Below are 24150 nucleotides of genomic sequence, written 5' to 3'. Positions count from 1 at the left end.
GTGGTACAGTGGGGTTGCGGGCGGTTGGTCCAGGTCAGAGGGGAGTGGCTGCGGCACGTTGTCACCCTCTGAGACCCATTGTGGCGTATACGCCACAAAAGATCACGTTGTCTTTAGAGCGCCATAACTCCGTAAGGGTTTGCGCTAGAAACATGCGTTTTTGTGTAACGTGTGTAAACGAATGCGTAAAGTTGTAAAGATGTGACCTCGTATCCGTGGCGCATTTCTCCGTTGTGTTTATGTATATCGATCATTATTTTCATCCGCCATCTTGCTAGTGACGTAGAGTCACGTTTATGCATCGGACATTCGTATTGGCTCCCGTAGCGGCTTTTACAGCCAATCGGAAAGCCTGACTTACGTTTGTGTTTGCTCAAACGGGAGGAGGTCGAAGCAGAGAAAAGGGCGGCAAAAAAAAACGCCTATGGACACTACTCAAAAGAATATCCATATTTCATAGACAAAAGCAGTTAGAAGCTTCAAATAACTTCTAGAACAATCCAAACAAGTGTGTTAAACTCTCTATGTTGAGCTTTTCTTTCGTTATAATGGTTTGCAGTGCTTTTTTAAATAAAATGTGTAAAAATTTAAGGTGCGTTTTTATTTATTTTTAATTTATTGGCTAAAATCCCCTATTATAGTGTATATACGTATTTATTGAATGATGCACATAGTTAGCTGTGGTTGTGCTGATTCTGGGGATGTGTATAACTTGATGATACTCTAAAAAATGACAATTTTATAGGGCAATACACAAAAGTATGACAAGACGGAAGGTTCTCTATGTGGGTCTCAGAGGGTTAACGCCCACTCACCATTCACGCGAGCGGCGGCGGCGGCAGGTGGGGATTTTGACGCACACTCATCATTCACGCTGACATCAAACTTTTGTTGAGAAACCCCGTTGTTCGTCCCTCGAAAGAAACACTCAATTCATGCTCGAAAATGTCCGAAGACTCGTGGGCGGTTGCCGTCGAAGTTCAAGAAACCACAACTCCGACCAGACAGGTAAACGTGAAGTAACAAGTTGACAAACGGCTCCGAATGTATCATCAAACAGGCTCATCGCTCATTAGCAAGCTAGCTAATTTAAGCTAACTAGCTGCTTTACACACGGAGTTTGTTGCATAATTTAAAAAAAACCTATAATAATGTGTTTTGTCGAACCAGTTGGACTTCTTAAAGAGAGTGCATCGACAGCGTGATCCCCGAATAATAAGCGGAGACGTAAATGGTAAATTAATAAGTATATTTTTTAGTTATAACTACCATCTGAACTACCTATTTCCACCGCCTAGCTGTGTTTTTTGTGTTATATCCACCTGTGTAGGCAACATATTGCCGGACAAGAATGCAAATGGAGGTTTGAAGAAGGACGGGGGTGACAGTGCGGACCTGGCTGAACAGTCCCTGCTGCATAAACTGATCCGGCGCAGTCTGGTGCGGAACACAAACCAGGTTCAGGTCCTCCAGCGGGACCCCGCATCTCCTCTCTTCTCTGTGAAGACGTTTGAGGAGCTGAGACTGTGAGTTTGACTGTAATCTAAACTTTCAAGCAGATGTATGTTGTTTCTCTCCCTCCCTCCGTCCTCAAACACTTGTTGCTTTTGATGATCAATAGGAAACCTGAACTGCTGAATGGTGTGTACAATATGGGATTCAACAGACCCTCCAGTATCCAGGAGAACGCTTTGCCCCTGATGTTGGCACAGCCGTGAGTTCATTTTCACTCAAGTCATCTTGGTTTATTCATTGGACAGAAAAATAATTTACATTTATGTGACTTATCAGGCAAAAAGGGGCAAGTTTTTGCTGGTTCAAGCCAGTCAAATATGAGGATTTGCTGCCCTTCTCTGTCATTAAAAGAACCTGAGAACTTAATTGTTAACTATTTTGATTCTCATGTAATTGTTCAAGTTGTTCATCAATGAAAAATACTATTTTCTTGTTCAAGGTTCTCAAACATGAGGATTTGCTGTTGTTCTCTCTTTGAAAACAATGTAAATTATTCATATCAGTATTTTGGACTATTGGTTTCACAAAATGAAAAACATGACATCATCTTTGGACTTGAAATTGCTGTTTTTCTCACTTTTCTGACAGTTAATTAAAAACATCCTCAATGTTCTGGCAATCAAAGTTATTGATAAATTGACTAATCATTTCAGCACATTTTTAAGCACTTTAGTAACTAATTCATAGCATTTTATATACATTTATTATAACCCTGGTTTTGTTAGTCTAAGTGACTAATCTAGATCTATAATGAGAATGTGAAAAGGCTAATTTGGCATGAGTCAATGGACTAGGGCTGTAACTAATGATTACTTTTGTAATCAATTGATACCAATTGTTGTATTGGTTAATTGTTTAGTCTGTGAAGTAAAAATCCCATAGAATATACAAGGTAAGGTCATCAAACCGAGCATAATGCTTTTAAAATAAGTTTTCGATTGAGAAAAATAGTTATAGTTTTCTGTATGTTCTGCTGATTGCTCCAGCTCTGGACTCTAACAATTGTACTTGCGTTTCTTACATCACTTCATTATATTTTTCTTCTCCCAGACCTCAGAATCTGATTGCCCAGTCACAGTCTGGCACAGGTAAAACTGCTGCTTTTTCTCTAGCCATGCTCAGCCATGTTAACACAGACAATAAATGGACTCAGGTAAGCATCTCATGTAATCTGCAAAGTCCAGCCAGTGTCCACATTGAGTAGTAGAAGCTGAAATGCCACTCAACATTTGAAAACTGTTTGGTTCTTCCAGTGCCTTTGTATCTCGCCAACATACGAGCTCGCTCTACAGATCGGCCAAGTGATCGAGGAAATGGGGAAATTTTATCCTGATGTGAAACTGGCCTACGGCATTCGGGGCAACAGAAGTAAGAATGTGACTGTACTTGTAATTACACCTGATGGAATTAGGGGTAAAATGGTATTTGAGAGCCGGTGTCACCGTGTGAATTCCTGCATTCTGTTCAGTGCCGCGAGGCATCAAGTTGCAGGAGCAGATTGTCATTGGAACACCAGGCACAGTCCTAGACTGGTGCACCAAGTACAAGCTCATTGACCCCAAGAAGATTACTATGTTTGTGCTTGACGAGGCTGATGTGATGATCGCCACACAAGGTCATCGTGACCAGAGCATACGGATCCATAGGTGTGTTTGCTTTTCAGAGAAACCTTCCCATGATGATGATAACAAAAGACGTTTTCTTTATCATGTCCATCAGCAAGCTTCTCTTGTCACAATGTTTTCCTCCCTTTCTCTCCGTACCAACACAGACAGCTGACAACGGCCTGCCAGATGCTGCTTTTCTCTGCAACCTTTGACGACTCTGTGTGGAAGTTTGCAGAGCGGGTGGTCCCCGATCCCAATATCATCAGGCTAAAGCGCGAAGAGGAGACCCTGGATAACATCAAGCAGTTCTATGTGGTCTGTAAGGAGAAGGAGGACAAGTTAACTGCCCTCTGTAACCTCTATGGGAGCCTTACCATAGCACAGGCCATGATCTTCTGCCATGTAAGTCGACTGATTTAACCGTTTCTTAGAACACACTTGATTATGTGTGATTATTTTATTAACTCCTTGTGTTTAATTTAGGGATGTCCCGATCCGATATTTGAATCGGATAGGCCGCCGATATTAGCAAAAAAATGCACATCGATATCGGATCGGCCTGAACGGGAAAATCCAGATCCAGTTTTTTCAAAACTCCGGTCCGCGTTTTCCAGCACACCTAGCGCACACCTTGCGACCTGTCCAGCATCCCCTAAACAACAACAAGACGGATTTGTCTGTGCATGTCCCACTAAGAATTTAAAGTTATCGATAAAAACGTCAGCTGTGTGGGATTATTTTACCCTAAAAGACGAAAAAGACGAAGAGGCGGAGTGCAATACTTGCCACAATAAAGTCAAGCTTTGAGGCATTTAGGGGGAGCTCTAAAACACTGTTCATAAACGCTCTGACAGCTTCTGACGCTTGCGTTTTGAAGTGAACCCACTGTTTTAAACGCGCACCAAAAGCGCTATGACGCGGACATAAAAACGGAGCCTCCGCCTCTTCGCCGCCGCCACTCTGTTGACGCTGTTGATCCTCGGTGACTGCCGGGGTTGGCTGCGCTCTGACCGACCGGGAGCCACTCCGTGAGTCGGTGTCCAGCTCATGGTGCCTGCTAACAACAGCGATTCATTAACATAGTGTAGAGTTATGATTAGCGTAATGCGTAAGTCTTTCCTGCTTCCTAGTGTTGCGAAGGCCAGGTTTTCAACCTGCGCAAGGCTGGGAAAGAGCGCTCGGATGCCGCGGGGAGGCTGATGGGACGACGTTTGTTTCTATGATCGAAATGAATAACGTTGTTACTCAACAGTTACAAGTATTCGAAATGGTAAAGCGGCAAGATTGACTATTTATTATTTAGTCTATTTTGTGTTTATTTAACCCTGTTAAGAATAAACAGGTCAGCTTCTCATTACCAACCATTGTGGATTATTCAAACTAACCTAATTAAGTTGGCTAGTTGTTCTTAAGAGTAAAACCCTTTTCAACGTGAGTCTGACAAAAAAAATAAGTAAATATCTTTAATCTTTAATACATGCTTGGATCGGCCGGTATCGGTATCGGCCGATACTAAAAGCTACAATATCGGTATCGGATCAGAAGTGCAAAAAGCTGGATCGGGACATTCCCTAGTTTAATTGTTCCTGTTATCTCCATTTTTTTTAAAGCAATAGCTCTCAACAGGCCGAAAAGGGGCATTGTTCGGCTCATGCATCAGATCATTTCTGAATTCGTGGTGCTGCGGAGGCAGTGGTCAGTGCATATCTGCTGCATTCCTGCTTGCTTGCATATTCTGGGCAACATTGTTGAACCTCCTCCTTACGTAGTGCTGCATGCCGTGGCTGCATGGCTCAATCCAATCCACCATAGAACCCTAAATGTTTCCATTTTATAGCTGATTTTAGTAGCCGACTACTTTGTATCTGTAACCTGTGTTGGATGACCTGTCAACTTGTCGGATGGATTGTCTTTCCTTAGAATGTGGTAATGCTGTACCCATTGCATCCACATCTGGTTCAGATCTGATGGCAATGCGGATCTCCAGATGTGGTCTGGCTGATCCAGTCTATTTCATTTACATCTTTCATTAACGTGTTGTTTTTTGTATTTAGGTCATTCCGTGTCATTTCATCAAATGCCTCCCACCTGACCATCTCTGAATGTCCTGAAAAAATTGGAGTACAAAGACGCACTTGTTAATAGGACAAATCCAAAATATTAGGTCTCTACTGTCAACAGTTTACTCATGAAACGTCATTGAATGAAGGGTAGTTTAGACAGTTTTTGGCATCATACTCTGAAAAGCCATTTTTAAATGGCATTATCTGGAAAACTATCTCACCTGTAGCCTTCAAAATTTCTACAGTGTATACCTGTTACTAATAGCCTCCAGACATGAAATATCAGGGGTGTAGCTCAATGATAACCTAGTATGGTAGGTACTTAAAATGAGGCTTGTTGAAATAAAGTAGTACATTTGAAGAGTGGCTGAGCTCCCATTTTTGCAGATAAAAGACTTCTATCACTTCTGCCTCTATCTCTGGGGTTAGCTTAAACATTCTACAAAATATGGTCTCAGATTATTAGTTTCACAGATATTAAGGCTCAAAAATGGAAGTTAACACATCTTTGCCCAACTTCAGAGTCATATTCCAAAAAACTGACAACACTTATCAGGTCCAAACTTACTTTTTTTGAAAGATCATATTCTCGTTAAAATCATATTAAAAAATCAGGAGGGTGTTTTGCCTCATTTTGTCGCAGTGATTTTTTAAAATCCTGATATTGGTGAGGTTTTTGTGGCTGGTTTTGGTACTGCATGTCCTAATAGCCTACCAGTAAACATCACAGGAGGGCAATTCAAATGTGTTTTTTACCATTTACCAAAGACTTACATGTGCCTAAATGCTACTGATAAATTTAGCCTTACGAAAACATTAAAATGTAGCACAGTTATAGTTACAGAGGCAATAAGTCCTTGAATGTGAGTTAAACATGGTGAAAGCAGCTTTTAATGTCTTAAACCATGAACAAACATAGCATAATATTGAAGACTGTACATTTTGTCATACTTTAAGTATATAAATACCACAACCAAATCAAATAATAATCTTTATTTGAGCATAAGATTTTACATTACAGTACAAAAGTCTCCAAAGTTTGATATTGAATAACAGTTTGTCTCTATGCTCACTGTGAGGGATCACACATTTTTCATCTTTTAGATCCAATTCCTTCGTCACATTCATTAATTTGGCAGTCACTTTACAAATTGTCTAATGTACATCTCTGCTCTGTTCTGCTCATCTTTTTTGATGGCATACATGCGCCCAGTTTCTGTAGAGGGAACGTCAAATCTTGCAATTCTATGCTGCAGTGGGACATTGCACATCTTCTCTTCTTGGCCAGTAGAAACTCTTGGCAGGGCCATATGGGTGCATTAACTGAACCAGTACATCTTCATCTTGATCTGAAACATCTCTGATACTTCCTATCCACCATTTCTGATCATAACTCACATATTGTCTCATAGTGAGCATAGAGACAAACTGTTATTCAATATCAAACTTTGGAGACTTTTCTACTGTAATGTAAAATCTTTATGCTTAAATTAAGATTATTTGATTTAGTTGTGTAATTTATATACTTAAAGTATGACAATGTACAGTCTTCAATATTATGCTATATTTGTTCATAAGACATTAAAAGCTGCTTTCAGCATGTTTAACTCACATTCAAGGACTTATTGCCTCTGTAACTACAACTGTGCTACATTTTAATGTTTTCGTGAGGCTAAATTTATCAGTAGTATTTAGTCACATGTAAGTCTTTGGTAAATGGTAAAAAACACATTTGAATTGCCCTGCTGTGATGTTTACTTGTAGGATAATAAGACATGCAGTACCAAAAACGGCCACAAAAACCCCACCAATATCAAGATTTTAAAAAATCACTGCGACAAATGGAGGCAAAACACCCTCCCAATTTTTAAATATGATTTTAACAAGAATATGATCTTTAAAAAAAAGTAAGTTTGGACCTGATACGTGTTGTCAGTTTTTTGGAATATGACTCTGAAGTTGGGCAAAGATGTGTTAACTTCCATTTTTGAGCCTTAATATCTGTGAAACTAATCATCTGAGAGAAACCATATTTTGTAGAATGTTTAAGCTAACACCAGAGATAGAGGCAGAAGTGATAGAAGTCCTTTATCTGCAAAAATGGGGGCTCAGCCACTCTTCAAATGTACCACTTTATTTCAAAAAGCCTAATTTTAAGTACCTACCATACTAGGTTATCATTGAGCTACATCCCTGATTTTCTATGTCTGGAGGCTATTCGTAACAGATATACTCTGTAAAATTTTGAAGGCCACAGGTGAGATAGTTTTCCAGATATTGCTGTTTAAAAATGGCTTTTCAGAGCATGATGCCAAAAACCGTCTAAACTACCCTTCATTCAATGATGTTTCATGAGAAAACTATTGACAGTAGAGACCTAATATTTTGGATTTGTCCTATAAACAAGTGTGTCTTTGTCCTTGGATTTTTTCAGGACATTCTGAGATGGTCAGGTGGGAAGATTTTCAGAAATTTGATGAAATGACACGGAATGACCCATTTGTCAAGATAGGATCTCCAGGTACAGATTGCATGTGGATGTCGGTTGTAAATTGGATGTTGAATTCCATTGAACCAACAGATATTTTTTAATCAGTAATGCATAATTCAAAGCAAAGTAGGATCAGAGCAGAAGGCATGTCGTTCTTTTTTTATGATACAAATTTTGACACACAAATAAGTATTTTCCAATTCCTGGAAAAATGTCTCCTGACAAGACATCAGTATGAGCACTTTAGTTTGGCTGATACTTTTTCTTTAGACTCGCAGGATGGCTGCTTGGCTGTCCACAAACCTGATCCAAGAAGGGCACCAGGTGTCCTTGCTGAGTGGGGAAATGACGGTGGAGCAGAGAGCTGCCGTCATCGAGCGCTTCAGGGACGGGAAAGAGAAAGTGCTGGTGACCACCAACATGTGCTCCAGAGGTACGGGAGGGGTTTTAAAATGAAAACATCACATTAATGTTGGACGGCGAGTGTGTACATTTTCTCAAACTCATTAGTGGTCATGATGATTACAGGTATTGATGTGGAACAAGTGTCGCTCGTGGTCAACTTTGACCTCCCTGTGGACATGACTGGGAACGCTGACAACGAGACTTACCTTCACCGGATCGGCCGCACTGGGCGCTTCGGCAGAAGAGGATTCGCGGTCAATATGGTTGACGGCGAACGCAGCATGGATATTATCAATCAAATTGAAAGGCATTTCGGTATGTTCCCGTTTCTTTCACTTTGATCATGCAAAACTGCGAATGCACGGATCCTAATGTGACTATTATCTCTATCTTCCTCTTACAGACAGGAAGATCAAAGAGCTTGATACTAGCAATCTCGAAGAAATGGAACTCCTGATCGGCTGAATGCTTTGCTCCGTGCACCATCAAATCCTCACGCAGTGAGACACGTGTTACCTCAAATATGAGACTTGAGTTCCTTTCCAGAGTTTATTGTTTGCATTTTATTCTTTACAGAGGAGAATCGCACTAATGTTTATGCAAACTTTTTTCATGGCAGTATTCTGTGCCATTTTTAATTTGATGTGTCCAATTTTGATTGAGCATTCAAGGGTGTCTGAGACTACAGTTGATGGTTTGCAGTGTTTGTTTGTCTGAAGTGAATTGTTGATTATTGGATTGTCTCATCTAAAATATCCTTGAGTGACTTGAAGCATTTTAAGGTTTAAATGCCTGTTTCAGCTTTTGTGGTAGCTGACTGTTAGTTTGACCATTACTTAATTTGATGTTCTATCACACTATGAAGCCTGTTGCTTGTTTTGTGTGAAAAAAGAATAAATAACTATACCGTTGCATATCAAACTTGTACTTGCAGTTTAAATACCATCTGTTCATGAAAGCTGCGGCTCATCAGAGGAAAAGGTTTTTACACCGTACCAAGTAAAATCATTACATTGGGTGTATCCGAAACAATCTTTTATTAAACATGATGATTCAAATATGTCTTTAGGGAATATACAATATGTTCTAAAGTGAGCCTGTAGCCTCCGAATGCTCTGCTCTTTAGTGTGATTGATTAGTTTTCAACATTTTCCAGAGGGAGTTTGATGAGTCACATCGTGGTACGTTCACTCATCATCAAAAACAGCTTTTATCCTTCCAGAAATGATTTTGACTCCTTTTTCAGTATGAAAGAAATATAAAAGGAGTACTTGCTCGGAGCAGAGTGAAGGTTGTTAGCTGTTGGCCTTTTTCACAGTGGTGGTGATTTTGATTCAAAAGCCCAGGTATCACTCATGAGGTCAGCGTCATTCATTAATTCTATTATTTACACCTGATTTATGGATTTGTGTTCACACTATGAAAGCAGGGCAATCGTTGCAGTATAAAAATATAGTGATGAATTCAACACATTGACTGTACTTCTCGAACAGAGGACTATTTGGCATATAAGAACGTCGATCAAAAAAATGTAAGATATGGAAACAAACTATAGCCATTTAGTTGTTGTTTGTCAAAAAAGGTTACAAGTTAGATTAATTAGTTGGACAGTATTATTCTGAATTTGCTATCATCTAAAAATGGTTACAAAAATAAGATTTGTATACTAAGGTCCTCTCCAGACATGTTTTAAGACAGACATATTAATAAAACTGCTTTGAATCGTAATTGGAGTCCAATATGGACTTAACAACAACAACAAAAAATCCCATTCAAAGCACAAACTTCTCCTAATGTGGCCTCCAAAGTCCTGAAAGAGATATTAATTTCATCCTGTGAATAACATATAGGGTCGCATCATTACACAGGTTTAGCTCGGACATCGTCTTGTCCAGACTCCTCTCGGGACTCGCCTCTGTCTGCCTCCTCACTATGGACGGAAGAACTTTGTACCGGTTCAAGGACTGCGGTGGGTCTTGCTGCAGAGCCCTGTCCTGGATCAGCTGGCCGGCCTGCCACTTAATGGGCGAGTGGAAGCTGGGGTTTCTGGCCGGCCTGCTGCACCCAGAGGCGGGACCCTCTGGGGACTCAGCGGGACTCTGGATCCTGTCCCCGACAGCCGAGTTGTTTACAGCCGATCTGCTTCGCCCTTTGGAGGACTTTGGCCTCGTCGTAACATTAGCTGACGTTAAAACATAGAAGAACATACAAGAATATTTATCACTTTGATTGTTTGCTTCTGGTTGCTGAAGTCTTAAAAGTGCGATATTTCCGACGCGGTGTGAAGGCAGCATCAGCGGTGTGGTACAGTGGGGTTGCGGGCGGTTGGTCCAGGTCAGAGGGGAGTGGCGGCGGCACGTTGTCACCCTCTGAGACCCATTGTGGCGTATACGCTACAAAAGATCACGTTGTCTTTAGAGCGCCATAACTCCGTAAGGGTTTGCTCTAGAAACATGCGTTTTTGTGTAACGTGTAAACGAATGCGTAAAGTTGTAAAGATGTGACTAGATGTCTCCTCGTATCCGTGGCGCATTTCTCCGTTGTGTTTATGTATATCGATCATTATTTTCATCCGCCATCTTGCTAGTGACGTATAGAGTCACGTTTATGCATCGGACATTCGTATTGGCTCCCGTAGCGGCTTTTACAGCCAATCGGTAAGCCTGACTTACGTTTGTGTTTGCTCAAACGGGAGGAGGTCGAAGCAGAGAAAAGGGCGGCAAAAAAAAAAACGCCTATGGACACTACTCAAAAGAATATCCATATTTCATAGACAAAAACAGTTAGAAGCTTCAAATAACTTCTAGAACAATCCAAACAAGTGTGTTAAACTTTCTATGTTGAGCTTTTCTTTCGTTATAATGGTTTGCAGTGCTTTTTTTTAATAAAATGTGTAAAAATTTAAGGTGCGTTTTTATTTATTTTTAATTTATTGGCTAAAATCCCCTATTATAGTGTATATACGTATTTATTGAATGATGCACATAGTTAGCTGTGGTTGTGCTGATTCTGGGGATGTGTATAACTTGATGATACTCTAAAAAATGACAATTTTATAGGGCAATACACAAAAGTATGACAAGAAGGAAAGGTTCTCTATGTGGGTCTCAGAGGGTTAACGCCCACTCACCATTCACGCGAGAGGCGGCGGCGGCAGGTGGGGACTTTGACGCACACTCATCATTCACGCTGACATCAAACTTTTGTTGAGAAACCCCGTTGTTCGTCCCTTGGAAGAAACACTCAATTCATGCTCGAAAATGTCCGAAGACTCGTGGGCGGTTGCCGTCGAAGTTCAAGAAACCACAACTCCGACCAGACAGGTAAACGTGAAGTAACAAGTTGACAAACGGCTCCGAATGTATCATCAAACAGGCTCATCGCTCATTAGCAAGCTAGCTAATTTAAGCTAACTAGCTGCTTTACACACGGAGTTTGTTGCATCATTAAAAAAACATATATATAATAATGTGTTTTGTCGAACCAGTTGGACTTCTTAAAGAGGGTGCATCGACAGCGTGATCCCCGTATAATAAGCGGAGACGTAAATGGTAACTTAATAAGTATATTTTTTAGTTAAAACTACCATCTGAACTACCTATTTCCACCGCCTAGCTGTGTTTTTTGTGTTATATCCACCTGTGTAGGCAACATATTGCCGGACAAGAATGCAAATGGAGGTTTGAAGAAGGACGGGGGTGACAGTGTGGAACTGGCTGAACAGTCCCTGCTGCATAAACTGATCCGGCGCAGTCTGGTGCGGAACACAAACCAGGTTCAGGTCCTCCAGCGGGACCCCGCATCTCCTCTCTTCTCTGTGAAGACGTTTGAGGAGCTGAGACTGTGAGTTTGACTGTAATCTAAACTTTCAAGCAGATGTATGTTGTTTCTCTCCCTCCCTCCGTCCTCAAACACTTGTTGCTTTTGATGATCAATAGGAAACCTGAACTGCTGAATGGTGTGTACAATATGGGATTCAACAGACCCTCCAGTATCCAGGAGAACGCTTTGCCCCTGATGTTGGCACAGCCGTGAGTTCATTTTCACTCAAGTCATCTTGGATTATTCATTGGACAGAAAAATAATTTACATTTATGTGACTTATCAGGCAAAAAGGGGCACGTTTTTGCTGGTTCAAGCCAGTCAAATATGAGGATTTGCTGCCCTTCTCTGTCATTAAAAGAACCTGAGAACTTAATTGTTAACTATTTTGATTCTCATGTAATTGTTCAAGTTGTTCATCAATGAAAAATACTATTTTCTTGTTCAAGGTTCTCAAACATGAGGATTTGCTGTTCTTCTCTCTTTGAAAACAATGTAAATTATTCATATCAGTATTTTGGACTATTGGTTTCACAAAATGAAAAACATGACATCATCTTTGGACTTGAAATTGCTGTTTTTCTCACTTTTCTGACAGTTAATTAAAAACATCCTCAATGTTCTGGCAATCAAAGTTATTGATAAATTGACTAATCATTTCAGCACATTTTTAAGCACTTTAGTAACTAATTCATAGCACTTTATATACATTTATTATAACCATGGTTTTGTTAGTCTAAGTGACTAATCTAGATCTATAATGAGAATGTGAAAAGGCTAATTTGGCATGAGTCAATGGACTAGGGCTGTAACTAATGATTACTTTTGTTATCAATTAATACCAATTGTTGTATTGGTTAATTGTTTAGTCTGTGAAGTAAAAATCCCATAGAATATACAAGGTAAGGTCATCAAACCGAGCATAATGCTTTTAAAATAAGTTTTCGATTGAGAAAAATAGTTATAGTTTTGTGTATGTTCTGCTGATTGCTCCAGCTCTGGACTCTAACAATTGTACTTGCGTTTCTTACATCACTTCATTATATTTTTCTTCTCCCAGACCTCAGAATCTGATTGCCCAGTCACAGTCTGGCACAGGTAAAACTGCTGCTTTTTCTCTAGCCATGCTCAGCCATGTTAACACAGACAATAAATGGACTCAGGTAAGCATCTCATGTAATCTGCAAAGTCCAGCCAGTGTCCACATTGAGTAGTAGAAGCTGAAATGCCACTCAACATTTGAAAACTGTTTGGTTCTTCCAGTGCCTTTGTATCTCGCCAACATACGAGCTCGCTCTACAGATCGGCCAAGTGATCGAGGAAATGGGGAAATTTTATCCTGATGTGAAACTGGCCTACGGCATTCGGGGCAGCAGAAGTAAGAATGTGACTGTACTTGTAATTACACCTGTTGGAATTAGGGGTAAAATGGTATTTGAGAGCCGGTGTCACCGTGTGAATTCCTGCATTCTGTTCAGTGCCGCGAGGCATCAAGTTGCAGGAGCAGATTGTCATTGGAACACCAGGCACAGTCCTAGACTGGTGCACCAAGTACAAGCTCATTGACCCCAAGAAGATTACTATGTTTGTGCTTGACGAGGCTGATGTGATGATCGCCACACAAGGTCATCGTGACCAGAGCATACGGATCCATAGGTGTGTTTGCTTTTCAGAGAAACCTTCCCATGATGATGATAACAAAAGAAGTTTTCTTTGTCATGTCCGTCAGCAAGCTTCTCTTGTCACAATGTTTTCCTCCCTTTCTCTCCGTACCAACACAGACAGCTGACAGAGGCCTGCCAGATGCTGCTTTTCTCTGCAACCTTTGACGACTCTGTGTGGGAGTTTGCAGAGCGGGTGGTCCCCGATCCCAATATCATCAGGCTAAAGCGCGAAGAGGAGACCCTGGATAACATCAAGCAGTTCTATGTGGTCTGTAAGGAGAAGGAGGACAAGTTCACTGCCCTCTGTAACCTCTATGGGAGCCTTACCATAGCACAGGCCATGATCTTCTGCCATGTAAGTCAGCTGATTTAACCGTTTCTTAGAACACACTAGATTAGGATTTAATGAAAACTATTCCTTCACTGTTTTGATCACACCTGGAGATCTGTTTCTGGATACACGATTATGTGTGATTATTGTATTAACTCCTGGTGTTTAATTTAGGGATGTCCCGATCCGATATTTGAATCGGATAGGCCGCCGATATTAGCAAAAAAATGCATATCGATATCGGATCGGCCTGAACGGGAAAATCCAGATCCAGTTTTTTCAAAACTCCGTTCCGCGTTTTCCAGCACACCTAGCGCACACCTTGCGACCTGTCCAGCATCCCCTAAACAACAACAAGACGGATTTGTCTGTGCATGTCCCACTAAGAATTTAAAGTTATCGATAAAAATGTCAGCTGTGTGGGATTATTTTACCCTAAAAGACGAAGAGGCGGAGTGCAATACTTGCCACAATAAAGTCAAGCTTTGAGGCATTTAGGGGGAGCTCTAAAACACTGTTCATAAACGCTCTGACAGCTTCTGACGCTTGCGTTTTGAAGTGAACCCACTGTTTTAAACACGCACCAAAAGTGCTATGACGCGGACATAAAAACGGAGCCTCCGCCTCTTCGCCGCCGCCACTCAGCTGTTGATCCTCGGTGACTGCCGGGGTTGGCTGCGCTCTGACCGACCGGGAGCCACTCCGTGAGTCGGTGTCCAGCTCATGGAGCCTGCTAACAACAGTGATTCATTAACATAGTGTGGAGTTATGATTAGCGTAATGCGTAAGTCTTTCCTGCTTCCTAGTGTTGCGAAGGCCAGGTTTTCAACCTGCGCAAGGCTGGGAAAGAGCGCTCGGATGCCGCGGGGAGGCTGATGGGACGACGATTGTTTCAAGTATTCGAAATGGTAAAGCGGCAAGATTGACTATTTATTATTTAGTCTATTTTGTGTTTATTTAACCCTGTTAAGAATAAACAGGTCAGCTTCTCATTACCAACCATTGTGGATTATTCAAACTAACCTAATTAAGTTGGCTAGTTGTTCTTAAGAGTAAAACCCTTTTCAACGTGAGTCTGACAACAAAATAAGTAAATATCTTTAATCTTTAATACATGCTTGGATCGGCCGGTATCTGTATCAGCCGATACTAAAAGCTACAATATCAGTATCGGATCGGAAGTGCAAAAAGCTGGATCGGGACATTCCCTAGTTTAATTGTTCCTGTTATCTCCATTTTTTTTAAAGCAATAGCTCTCAACAGGCCGATAAGGGGCATTGTTTGGCTCATGCATCAGATCATTTCTGAATCGTGGTGCTGCGGAGGCAGTGGTCAGTGCATATCTGCTGCATTCCTGCTTGCTTGCATATTCTGGGCAACATTGTTGAACCTCCTCCTTACGTAGTGCTGCATGCCGTGGCTGCATGGCTCAATCCAATCCACCATAGAACCCTAAATGTTTCCATTTTATAGCTGATTTTAGTAGCCGACTACTTTGTATCTGTAACCTGTGTTGGATGTCAACTTGTCGGATGGATTGTCTTTCCTTAGAATGTAGTAATGCTGTACCCATTGCATCCACATCTGGTTCAGATCTGATGGCAATGCGGATCTCCAGATGTGGTCTATTTCATTTACATCTTTCATTAATGTGTTGTTTTTTGTATTTGTCAAGATAGGATCTCCAGGTACAGATTGCATGTGGATGTCAGTTGTAAATTGGGTGTTGAATTCCAGTGAATCAACAGATATTTTTTAATCAGTAATGCATAATTCAAAGCAAAGTAGGATCAGAGCAGAAGGCATGTCGTCCTTGTTTTATGATACAAATTTTGACACACAAATAAGTATTTTCCAATTACTGGAAAAATGTCTCCTGACAAGACATCAGTATGAGCACTTTAGTTTGGCTGATACTTTTTCTTTAGACCCGCAGGATGGCTGCTTGGCTGTCCACAAACCTGATCCAAGAAGGGCACCAGGTGTCCTTGCTGAGTGGGGAAATGACGGTGGAGCAGAGAGCCGCCGTCATCGAGCGCTTCAGGGACGGGAAAGAGAAAGTACTGGTGACCACCAACGTGTGCTCCAGAGGTACGGGAGGGGTTTTAAAATGAAAACATCACATTAATGTTGGACGGCGAGTGTGTACATTTTCTCAAACTCATTAGTGGTCATGATGATTACAGGTATTGATGTGGAACAAGTGTCGCTCGTGGTCAACTTTGACCTCCCTGTGGACATGACTGGGAACGCAGACAACGAAACTTACCTTCACCGGATCGGCCGCACTGGGCGCTTCGGCAGAAGAGGATTCGCGGTCAATATGGTTGACAGCGAACACAGCATGGATATTATCCATCAAATTGAAACGCATTTCGGTATGTTCCCGTTTATTTCACTTTGATCATGCAAAACTGCGACTGCACGGATCCTAATGTGACTATTATCTCTATCTTCCTCTTACAGACAGGAAGATCAAAGAGCTTGATACTAGCAATCTCGAAGAAATGGAACTCCTGATCGGCTGAATGCTTTGCTCCGTGCACCATCAAATCCTCACGCAGTGAGACACGTGTTACCTCAAATGTGAGACTTGAGTTCCTTTCCAGAGTTTGTTTGCATTTTATTCTTTACAGAGGAGAGAATCGCACTAATGTTTATGCAAACTTTTTTCATGGCAGTATTCTGTGCCATTTTTCATTTGATGTGTCCAATTTTGATTGATCATTAAGTCACCTTAAGCATGTAAATTATAAAATCACCCGCCGGCTGTTAAAACAGCATTCAAGGGTGTCTGAGACTACAGTTGATGGTTTGCAGTGTTGTTTGTTTGTCTGAAGTGAATTGTTGATATTGGATTGTCTCATCTAAAATATCCTTGAGTGACTTGAAGCATTTTAAGGTTTAAATGCCTGTTTCAGCTTTTGTGGTAGCTGACTGTTAGTTTGACAATTACTTAATTTGATGTTCTATCACACTATGAAGCCTGTTGCTTGTTTTGTGTGAAAAAAGAATAAATAACTGTACCGTTGCATATCAAACTTGTACTTGCAGTTTAAATACCATCTGTTCATGAAAGCTGCGGCTCGTCAGAGGAAAAGGTTTTTACACCGTACCAAGTAAAATCATTACATTGGGTGTGTCCGAAACAATCTTTTATTAAACATGATGATTCAAATATGTCTTTAGGGAATATACAATATGTTCTAAAGTTAAGCCTGTAGCCTCCGAATGCTCTGCTCTTTAGTGTGATTTATTTGTTTTTAACATTTTCCAGAGGGAGTTTGATGAGTCACATCGTGGTACGTTCACTCATCATCAAAAACAGCTTTTATCCTTCCAGAAATGATTTTGACTCCTTTTTCAGTATGAAAGAACTATAAAAGGAGTACTTGTTCGGAGTAGAGTGAAGGTTGTTAGCAGTTGGCCTTTTTCACAGTGGTGGTGATTTTGATTCAAAAGCCCAGGTATCAATCATGAGGTCAGCGTCATTCATTAATTCTATTATTTACACCTGATTTATGGATTTGTGTTCACACTATGAAAGCAGGGCAATCGTTGTAGTATAAAAATATAGTGATGAATTCAACACATTGACTGTACTTCTCTAACAGAGGACTATTTGGCATATAAGAACGTCAATCAAAAAAATGTAAGATATGGAAACAAACTATAGCCATTTAGTTGTTGTTTGTCAAAAAAGGTTACAAGTTAGATTAATTAGTTGGACAGTATTATTCTGAATTTGCTATCATCTAAAAATGGTTACAAAAATAAGATTTTGTATACTAAGGTCCTCTCCAGACATGTTTTAAGACAAACATATTAATAAAACTGCTTTGAATCTTAATTGGAGTCCAATATGGACTTCACAACAACAACAAAAATCCCATTCAAAGCAAAAACTTCTCCTAATGTGGCCTCCAAAGTCCTGAAAGAGATTAATTTCATCCTGTGAATAACATATATATATATATATACAATATACAATACAATATTGTGCAAACCAACATTGTGCAAATCCTCTTCTCCCTAATTGACAAATTCTGAATCTCTGAATACCGGTATGCACTTTTTGTTTCTCATTTCAAAAGTTGACAACTATTTTAAATGTCGTTCTGAGAGATGCACAGGACCGATCTGTTCAAAATGCCACACTGGGCCAAGGTCAGATCCATGTCCGTGAAGGTCCTGCGTGGCACGTCCATGGTCTCGATGCGAGCCCCTCCGTACTCCGCTTCGTACCTGAGCTCTGCGCTGGTTCTCACCGTCAGCAGACTGTCTGCGGGGTCGAAGTGCTGCTGAAACCTCCTGCCACACGGGGCTCGGATAGCCAGAAGCAAACGGCCAGCTTCCCCGCTCATTGTTTGTCCCGTGTCAGGGGGCTTAGGCCGGACCCCGTCCCTCTGGTCCACCTCGGAGCCACTGATCCGTGTCACATCCGTCACCCTGGCGACACGTGGCTCCCTGTGCCCTCGCTGCAGGGTCGCATCATTACACAGCTTTAGCTCGGACATCGTCTTGTCCAGGCTCCTCTCGGGACTCGCCTCTGTCTGCCTCCTCACTATGGACGGAAGAACTTTGTACCGGTTCAAGGACTGCGGTGGGTCTTGCTGCAGAACCCCGTCCTGGATCAGCTGGCCGGCCTGCCACTTAATTGGCGAGTGGAAGCTGAGGTTTCTGTCCGGCCTGCTGCACGCAGAGGCGGGACTCTCTGGGGACTCAGCAGGCCTCTGGATCCTGTCCCCGACAGCCGAGTTGTTTACAGCCGATCTGCTTCGCCCTTTGGAGGACTTTGGCCTCGTTAAATGCATCGATAGCAACTAGCTGTCAAGGAGAGAGTTCAGAGCAGTCTGTCAGAGCAGATTTCCAGTTGTTTCTGGGCTTCAGTCCTTCACAATAAGAGCCCAAGACAAACGTGCCCTATTGTTCGAGAAGATTCTTCCCTACACGGAGGGATACATTCGTCGTAAACCACAACTTGAAACGTTTAAAAAATGAGGTCCGTACGCTTTCCATCCAGTTTTTGCAGGAAGTGCCTCTCTAAGCGTCAGCCAGGTTGCCATGGCAGTCTGGTTGCCTTGACGACGACTTGTAGTTGCAAGCGGGGAGACCTCTGGTGTCAAAAGTACGCAACTGCAGCTACAGGTGCCAGTGCAGTTGCATTTCCTCTTCAAAATACAGTTTCAATATTTAAACCACATTGTTTGCATTCTGCAAATATGTCAAATAAGGCAACATAACACTTAAAGCAGGAATGCAAGAAGAAATTCTACAATTTCTCTGCATTCTCAGAAATATTTATAGTTAAGTTTCCAGTTCTGTGTGTGACTCATTCACAAGAGGAGCACTTACAATGCAACAACGTGTGAGGATGGTACAGAGATAGTGCTCAAATCATTGTTGTGACTTAAGTCTTTTAAAGGCACAGGAGATAACGCGTCATTGACAACATGTAGAACAAGACATCATGTGCACAGGGCCCCTGATAACGGTTAGCTGTTTTACAGGATGGCTTTAGGGCCTTTTAGGTCATTAGTGGAAATACTAAAGTCATTAACAGTTCAGCGCATATGTACTAAAGTCATGGACAGTTCAATATATGCTTTAAGACATGGGACCTCTGAGGTCACCGTGGATGCCAAAGTCGTAAAAATACCGAGACCCCTAAAGCTCTAACAGACACAGAGAACACTAAAATCATGTGGTTATACTAAATTCTTATAACATAAACAACGCCCCCTGGTGGTCACACGTGGACATGGATTTAACGTGAAATACCTGACGATTATTTTTTTTTTCGCTGGCTGGCTACTAATGTTTATTGGTTGGTTCTCAAGGGCTGGAGGACAATTTCAGGTAGGTAAACGTGAATGCTTTAACAAACCGTGTCTGTTTGTTCCTTCCAGTCTCTCTGCAACAACAACGTTACGTTACACGTAGCTAATGTTCGGAGTTGTTACAGGTTCTGTTGCTAACGTACCGGCTAGCGTTAGCCGCACTACACTAGCTGATAGGCTATCTAAGGTTGTATGGGGGGTAGTAGGAGCATAAATGTATGTCTGTTATTCTAATGTTGAGTTAACGGTTACTCGTTCACTCTGCGTCAAGAAAAACGAACAAAGGAAGCGCCCAACTTTAACGTTAATGTAATCAGGTAACTGGCTCATTGAACTCGGTAAGCAAGTGTAGAAGTTCTATGTACAGATTGTATTTCCTTTTATATTACCCTCGTGGCGTATATTACCCTACGCGATTGCTACGAGCTAACGCTAATTATTAAGTATAGGGGTTCTCCCGAAACACAGTAGCCATTGCTATTAAGCTAAATATAAGCCAATGGCAAGTGTCGAGGTTCGGAAGAGTTTTTGCTGAGTGAAGTTTTGAAGTTCGCATGCACGTTGATGTTCGCGCAAAACATGTCTGCCGGTCTGCAGTTAAGCATTGCACGTCTACTTTTGGAAATAGTATGTAACATAATCAGCTGCTCACAAACGTTTTGATGTAGTTGTGATGCCACCAGTTTCGAAATGGAGACTGTAATGGCTGCCAGTATTTTTTTAAAGACTGCTGTTTGATGCATGGGTCTCCTGTGGGTCCACCGTTAAACAGAAATGCAGTGTATGACGTAACTGTTATCGACACCAGAGGGAGACAGAGGTCAACGTAAGCTTTAGCGCTTAACGTTGTAATATTTGTTCATTTTCATACACACACAGGACCCCGTCGTGAGTAATATTTATACTAAATCGCCAATTTTAACTAATTATATAAACAACGAATCCATTAAAACTATGGATAGGATTTGATGGAAACGTTACTCCTTTCGTAACTGTAGCTTATTGGGCGGAAGCACATCACGTGACCAGAAGTCACATTCACGGGCATAACATTCTTCCACAAAAGAGTGCGATGTTATATTTATGTTTGGTATCGTATAGTCATGTCATGCCAAACTCAGCGTTTTGAATTCGTCAGCATATATTTTTGAAGGTTTTTTCGCTTGTAGAAATGATTGTTTGTTTGTTTGCACCGTGAGTGAGAGTAACTGTGCGGTGGATCATAGCGTTACCGCGGACCAATTGTCGGCATCGCTTCTCGGCCTTTTGGCTAAGATCAAGTGTAGTATCTGTTCTTATCAGTTTAATATCTGATACGTCCCCTACCCGGGGACCATATATTAAATTGATTTTTGGAATAGGGAGATGGAATAGGAGCTTGCTCCGTCCACTCCACGCATCGACCTGGTATTGCAGTACCTCCAGGAACGGTGCACCCCCTAATGCTGTGAAAAGAAACACATGTAAACAAGCTTTGTGTTGCACATAGAGTTTTAGGTATCTTCCTTGTATTTACAATTGTTTGAGAAACTCTACAGTCTCAGTTACGTACGTGTCTCGCTGGTAGAAAATTACGTTATTAGTACACAATCAAAATAACATAACACCACTCAGATTTGTTGGCAATTTATCTGCAGAAAATGTACACTTTTTAATGTTTTTTTTTAAGTAGAAATGATGAAAAGACACACACCTTGGAAAGAAAAAAAAAAGACTTGCAATATTACAGTATGATATTTTGATTGATTTTTGGAATAGGGAGATGGAATAGGGGCTTGCTCCGTCCACTCCACGCATCGACCTGGTATTGCAGTACCTCCAGGAACGGTGCACCCCCTATGTTTGTCGAAAATTTAAATTCTACAAGGTATGTTTACTTTGTGTTCCTGGACGTCTGTAATAATAATTCAAGTAAGTTGTCGAGAGCTATGTGGTTGAGAAGAAGAATGGTGATAACTAGTCTTTGAAGTACAGTACGTCAAAATACTCAAAACGGACTACTCTGAAGTTATTCAAATTTCCAGGCGATAAGTGCACCCAGGCGTTAAGGGTGGTGACGATCAACATCTATTAATGGCTTTTCCCGCATGGTTCTTTCGCTTACGGCCATACCACCCTGAACACGCCCGATCTCGTCTGATCTCGGAAGCTAAGCAGGGTCGGGCCTGGTCAGTACTTGGATGGGAGACCGCCTGGGAATACCAGGTGCTGTAAGCTTTTTCATTTATCTTGACGAACAGCAGAAGGCACTGCTGCTTCTCCACGGCGACATCACATTTCATTTTATTTTTTTCTGATTCTAGAATTGTACAGTGTAAATGTCAGAGCCAACCTATTTATCCAACTTATGAAGCTATTCAAGTTTCCATAAAAGTAGGAATCAATGGCTTGTAGCTCCAGCACAATAAGTTCCTGTGATATTTTATGGGTCATTCCGTGTCATTTCATCAAATTTCTGAAAATCTTCCCACCTGACCATCTCACAATGTCCTGAAAAAATTTGAGTACAAAGATACACTTGTTACTAGGAAAAATCCAAAATATTAAGTCTCTACTCTCAATAGTTTTCTCATGAAACATCATTGAATGAAGGGTAGTTTAGACGGTTTTTGGCATCATGCTCTGAAAAGCCATTTTTAAACAGCAATATCTGGAAAACTATCTCACCTGTGGCCTTCAAAATTTCTACAGTGTATATCTGTTACTGATAGCCTCCAGACATCGAATATCAGGGGTGTAGCTCAATGATAACCTAGTATGGTAGGTACTTAAAATGTGGCTTGTTGAAATAAAGTAGTACATTTGAAGAGTGTCTGAGCTCCCATTTTTGCAGATAAAAGACTTCTATCACTTCTGCCTCTATCTCTGGTGTTAGCTTAAACATTCTACAAAATATGGTTTCTCTCAGATGATTAGTTTCACAGATATTAAGGCTCAAAAATGGAAGTTAACACATCTTTGCCCAACTTCAGAGTCATATTCCAAAAAACTGACAACACGTATCAGGTCCAAACTTACTTTTTTTTAAAGATCATATTCTTGTTAAAATCATATTAAAAAATCAGGAGGGTGTTTTGCCTCAATTTGTCGCAGTGATTTTTTAAAATCCTGATATTGGTGGGGTTTTTGTGGCCGTTTTTGGTACTGCATGTCTTAATATCCTACAAGTAAACATCACAGCAGGCATTTCAATTGTGTTTTTTTTACCATTTACCAAAGACTTATATGTGACTAAATACTACTGATAAATTTTGCCTTATGAAAACATTAAATTGTAGCACAGTTGTAGTTATAGAGGCAATAAGTCCTTGGATGTGAGTTGAACATGCTGAAAGCAGCTTTTAATGTCTTAAACCATGAACAAATGAATTGAAGACTGTACATTTTGTCATACTTTAAGTATATAAATTACACAACCAAATCAAATAATAATCTTAATTTGAGCATAACGATTTACATTACAGTAGAAAAGTCTCCAAAGTTTGATATTGAATAACAGTTTGTCTCTGTGCTCACTATGAGACAATATGTGAGTTGTGTGTATGATCAGAAATGGTGGATAGGAAGTATCAGAGATGTTTCAGATGAAGATGTACTGGTTCAGTTCATGCACCCACATGGCCCTGCCAAGAGTTTCTACTGGCCAAGAATAGAAGACATGTGCAATGTCCCACTGCAGCATAGAATTGCAAGGATAGACGTTCCCTCTACAGAAACTGGGTGCATGTATGCCATCAAAAAAGATGAGCACAATAGAGCAGAGATGTACATTAGACTATTTGTAAAGTCACTGCCAAATTAATGAATGTGACTAAGGAATTGGATCTAAAAGATGAAAAATGTGTGATCCCTCATAGTGAGCATAGCGACAAACTGTTATTCAATATCGCACTTTGGAGACTTTTGTACTGTAATGTAAAATATTTATGCTCAAATTAAGATTATTATTTGATTTGGTTGTGTAATGTATGTACTTAAAGTATGACAAAATGTACAGTCTTCATTATTTTGCTATGTTTGTTCATGGTTTAAGACATTAAAAGCTGCTTTCACCATGTTTAACTCACATTCAAGGACGTATTGCCTCTGTAACTACAACTGTGATCCATTTTAATGTTTTCGTGAGGCTAAATTTATCAGTAGCATTTAGTCACATGTAAGTCTTTGGTAAATGATAAAAAGCACAATTGAATTGCCCTCCTGTGATGTTTACAAGTAGGCCGTTAGGACATGCAGTACCAAAACCAGCCACAAAAACCCCACCAATATCAGGATTTTAAAAAATCACTGCGACAAATTGAGGCAAAACACCCTCCCGATTTTTTAATATGATTTTAACAAGAATATGATCTTTAAAAAAAAGTAAGTTTGGACCTGATACGTGTTGTCAGTTTTTTGGAATATGACTCTGA

At 40.7% G+C, this 24150-nt stretch overlaps 3 protein-coding genes across 3 annotated transcripts; 2 read left to right on the top strand and 1 right to left on the bottom strand.

Moving 5' to 3' along the window:
• On the top strand, positions 1-8650 carry LOC311026499 (ATP-dependent RNA helicase DDX19B-like). Its single transcript, XM_084030096.1, has 12 exons — positions 1-57; positions 843-1008; positions 1171-1234; positions 1331-1526; positions 1622-1714; positions 2566-2668; positions 2769-2883; positions 2984-3161; positions 3287-3524; positions 7947-8109; positions 8205-8396; positions 8485-8650. Exons 2-12 carry the CDS (start codon positions 946-948, stop codon positions 8544-8546), a joined length of 1467 nt encoding a protein of 488 aa, XP_083886222.1. The 5' UTR covers positions 1-57; positions 843-945; the 3' UTR covers positions 8547-8650.
• Positions 8651-10402: 1752 nt separating this feature from the next.
• On the top strand, positions 10403-16921 carry LOC311026966 (ATP-dependent RNA helicase DDX19B-like). The gene is made up of 12 exons (XM_084030696.1): positions 10403-10439; positions 11239-11404; positions 11569-11632; positions 11729-11924; positions 12020-12112; positions 12964-13066; positions 13167-13281; positions 13382-13559; positions 13685-13922; positions 15827-15989; positions 16085-16276; positions 16365-16921. The coding sequence occupies exons 2-12, from the start codon at positions 11342-11344 to the stop codon at positions 16424-16426; spliced, it is 1467 nt and encodes a 488-aa protein (XP_083886822.1). The 5' UTR covers positions 10403-10439; positions 11239-11341; the 3' UTR covers positions 16427-16921.
• Positions 16922-17985: 1064 nt separating this feature from the next.
• LOC311026962 (UBX domain-containing protein 10-like) lies at positions 17986-18915 on the bottom strand. Its single transcript, XM_084030692.1, has one exon. The coding sequence runs from the start codon at positions 18710-18712 to the stop codon at positions 18005-18007; it is 708 nt and encodes a 235-aa protein (XP_083886818.1). The 5' UTR covers positions 18713-18915; the 3' UTR covers positions 17986-18004.
• Positions 18916-24150: the final 5235 nt, after the last annotated feature.

Source organism: Eutrigla gurnardus, assembly GCF_963514095.1.
Source record: "Eutrigla gurnardus genome assembly, chromosome: 16".
Taxonomy (NCBI): domain Eukaryota; kingdom Metazoa; phylum Chordata; class Actinopteri; order Perciformes; family Triglidae; genus Eutrigla; species Eutrigla gurnardus.
Note: the sequence above shows the minus strand (reverse complement) of the source record. Positions and strands in the feature narration are given on the sequence as shown.

Bases quoted from the DNA above. Each gene is read 5' to 3' on its own strand.
- LOC311026499 (XM_084030096.1), top strand. From the start codon at position 946: ATGTCCGAAGACTCGTGGGCGGTTGCCGTCGAAGTTCAAGAAACCACA. The intron at 2,884-2,983 runs GTAAGAATGTGA...CATTCTGTTCAG, and splicing joins CGGCATTCGGGGCAACAGAA to TGCCGCGAGGCATCAAGTTG. The intron at 8,397-8,484 runs GTATGTTCCCGT...TTCCTCTTACAG, and splicing joins TCAAATTGAAAGGCATTTCG to ACAGGAAGATCAAAGAGCTT.
- LOC311026962 (XM_084030692.1), bottom strand. From the start codon at position 18,712: ATGCATTTAACGAGGCCAAAGTCCTCCAAAGGGCGAAGCAGATCGGCT.
- LOC311026966 (XM_084030696.1), top strand. From the start codon at position 11,342: ATGTCCGAAGACTCGTGGGCGGTTGCCGTCGAAGTTCAAGAAACCACA. The intron at 11,405-11,568 runs GTAAACGTGAAG...TTGTCGAACCAG, and splicing joins CCACAACTCCGACCAGACAG to TTGGACTTCTTAAAGAGGGT. The intron at 13,282-13,381 runs GTAAGAATGTGA...CATTCTGTTCAG, and splicing joins CGGCATTCGGGGCAGCAGAA to TGCCGCGAGGCATCAAGTTG.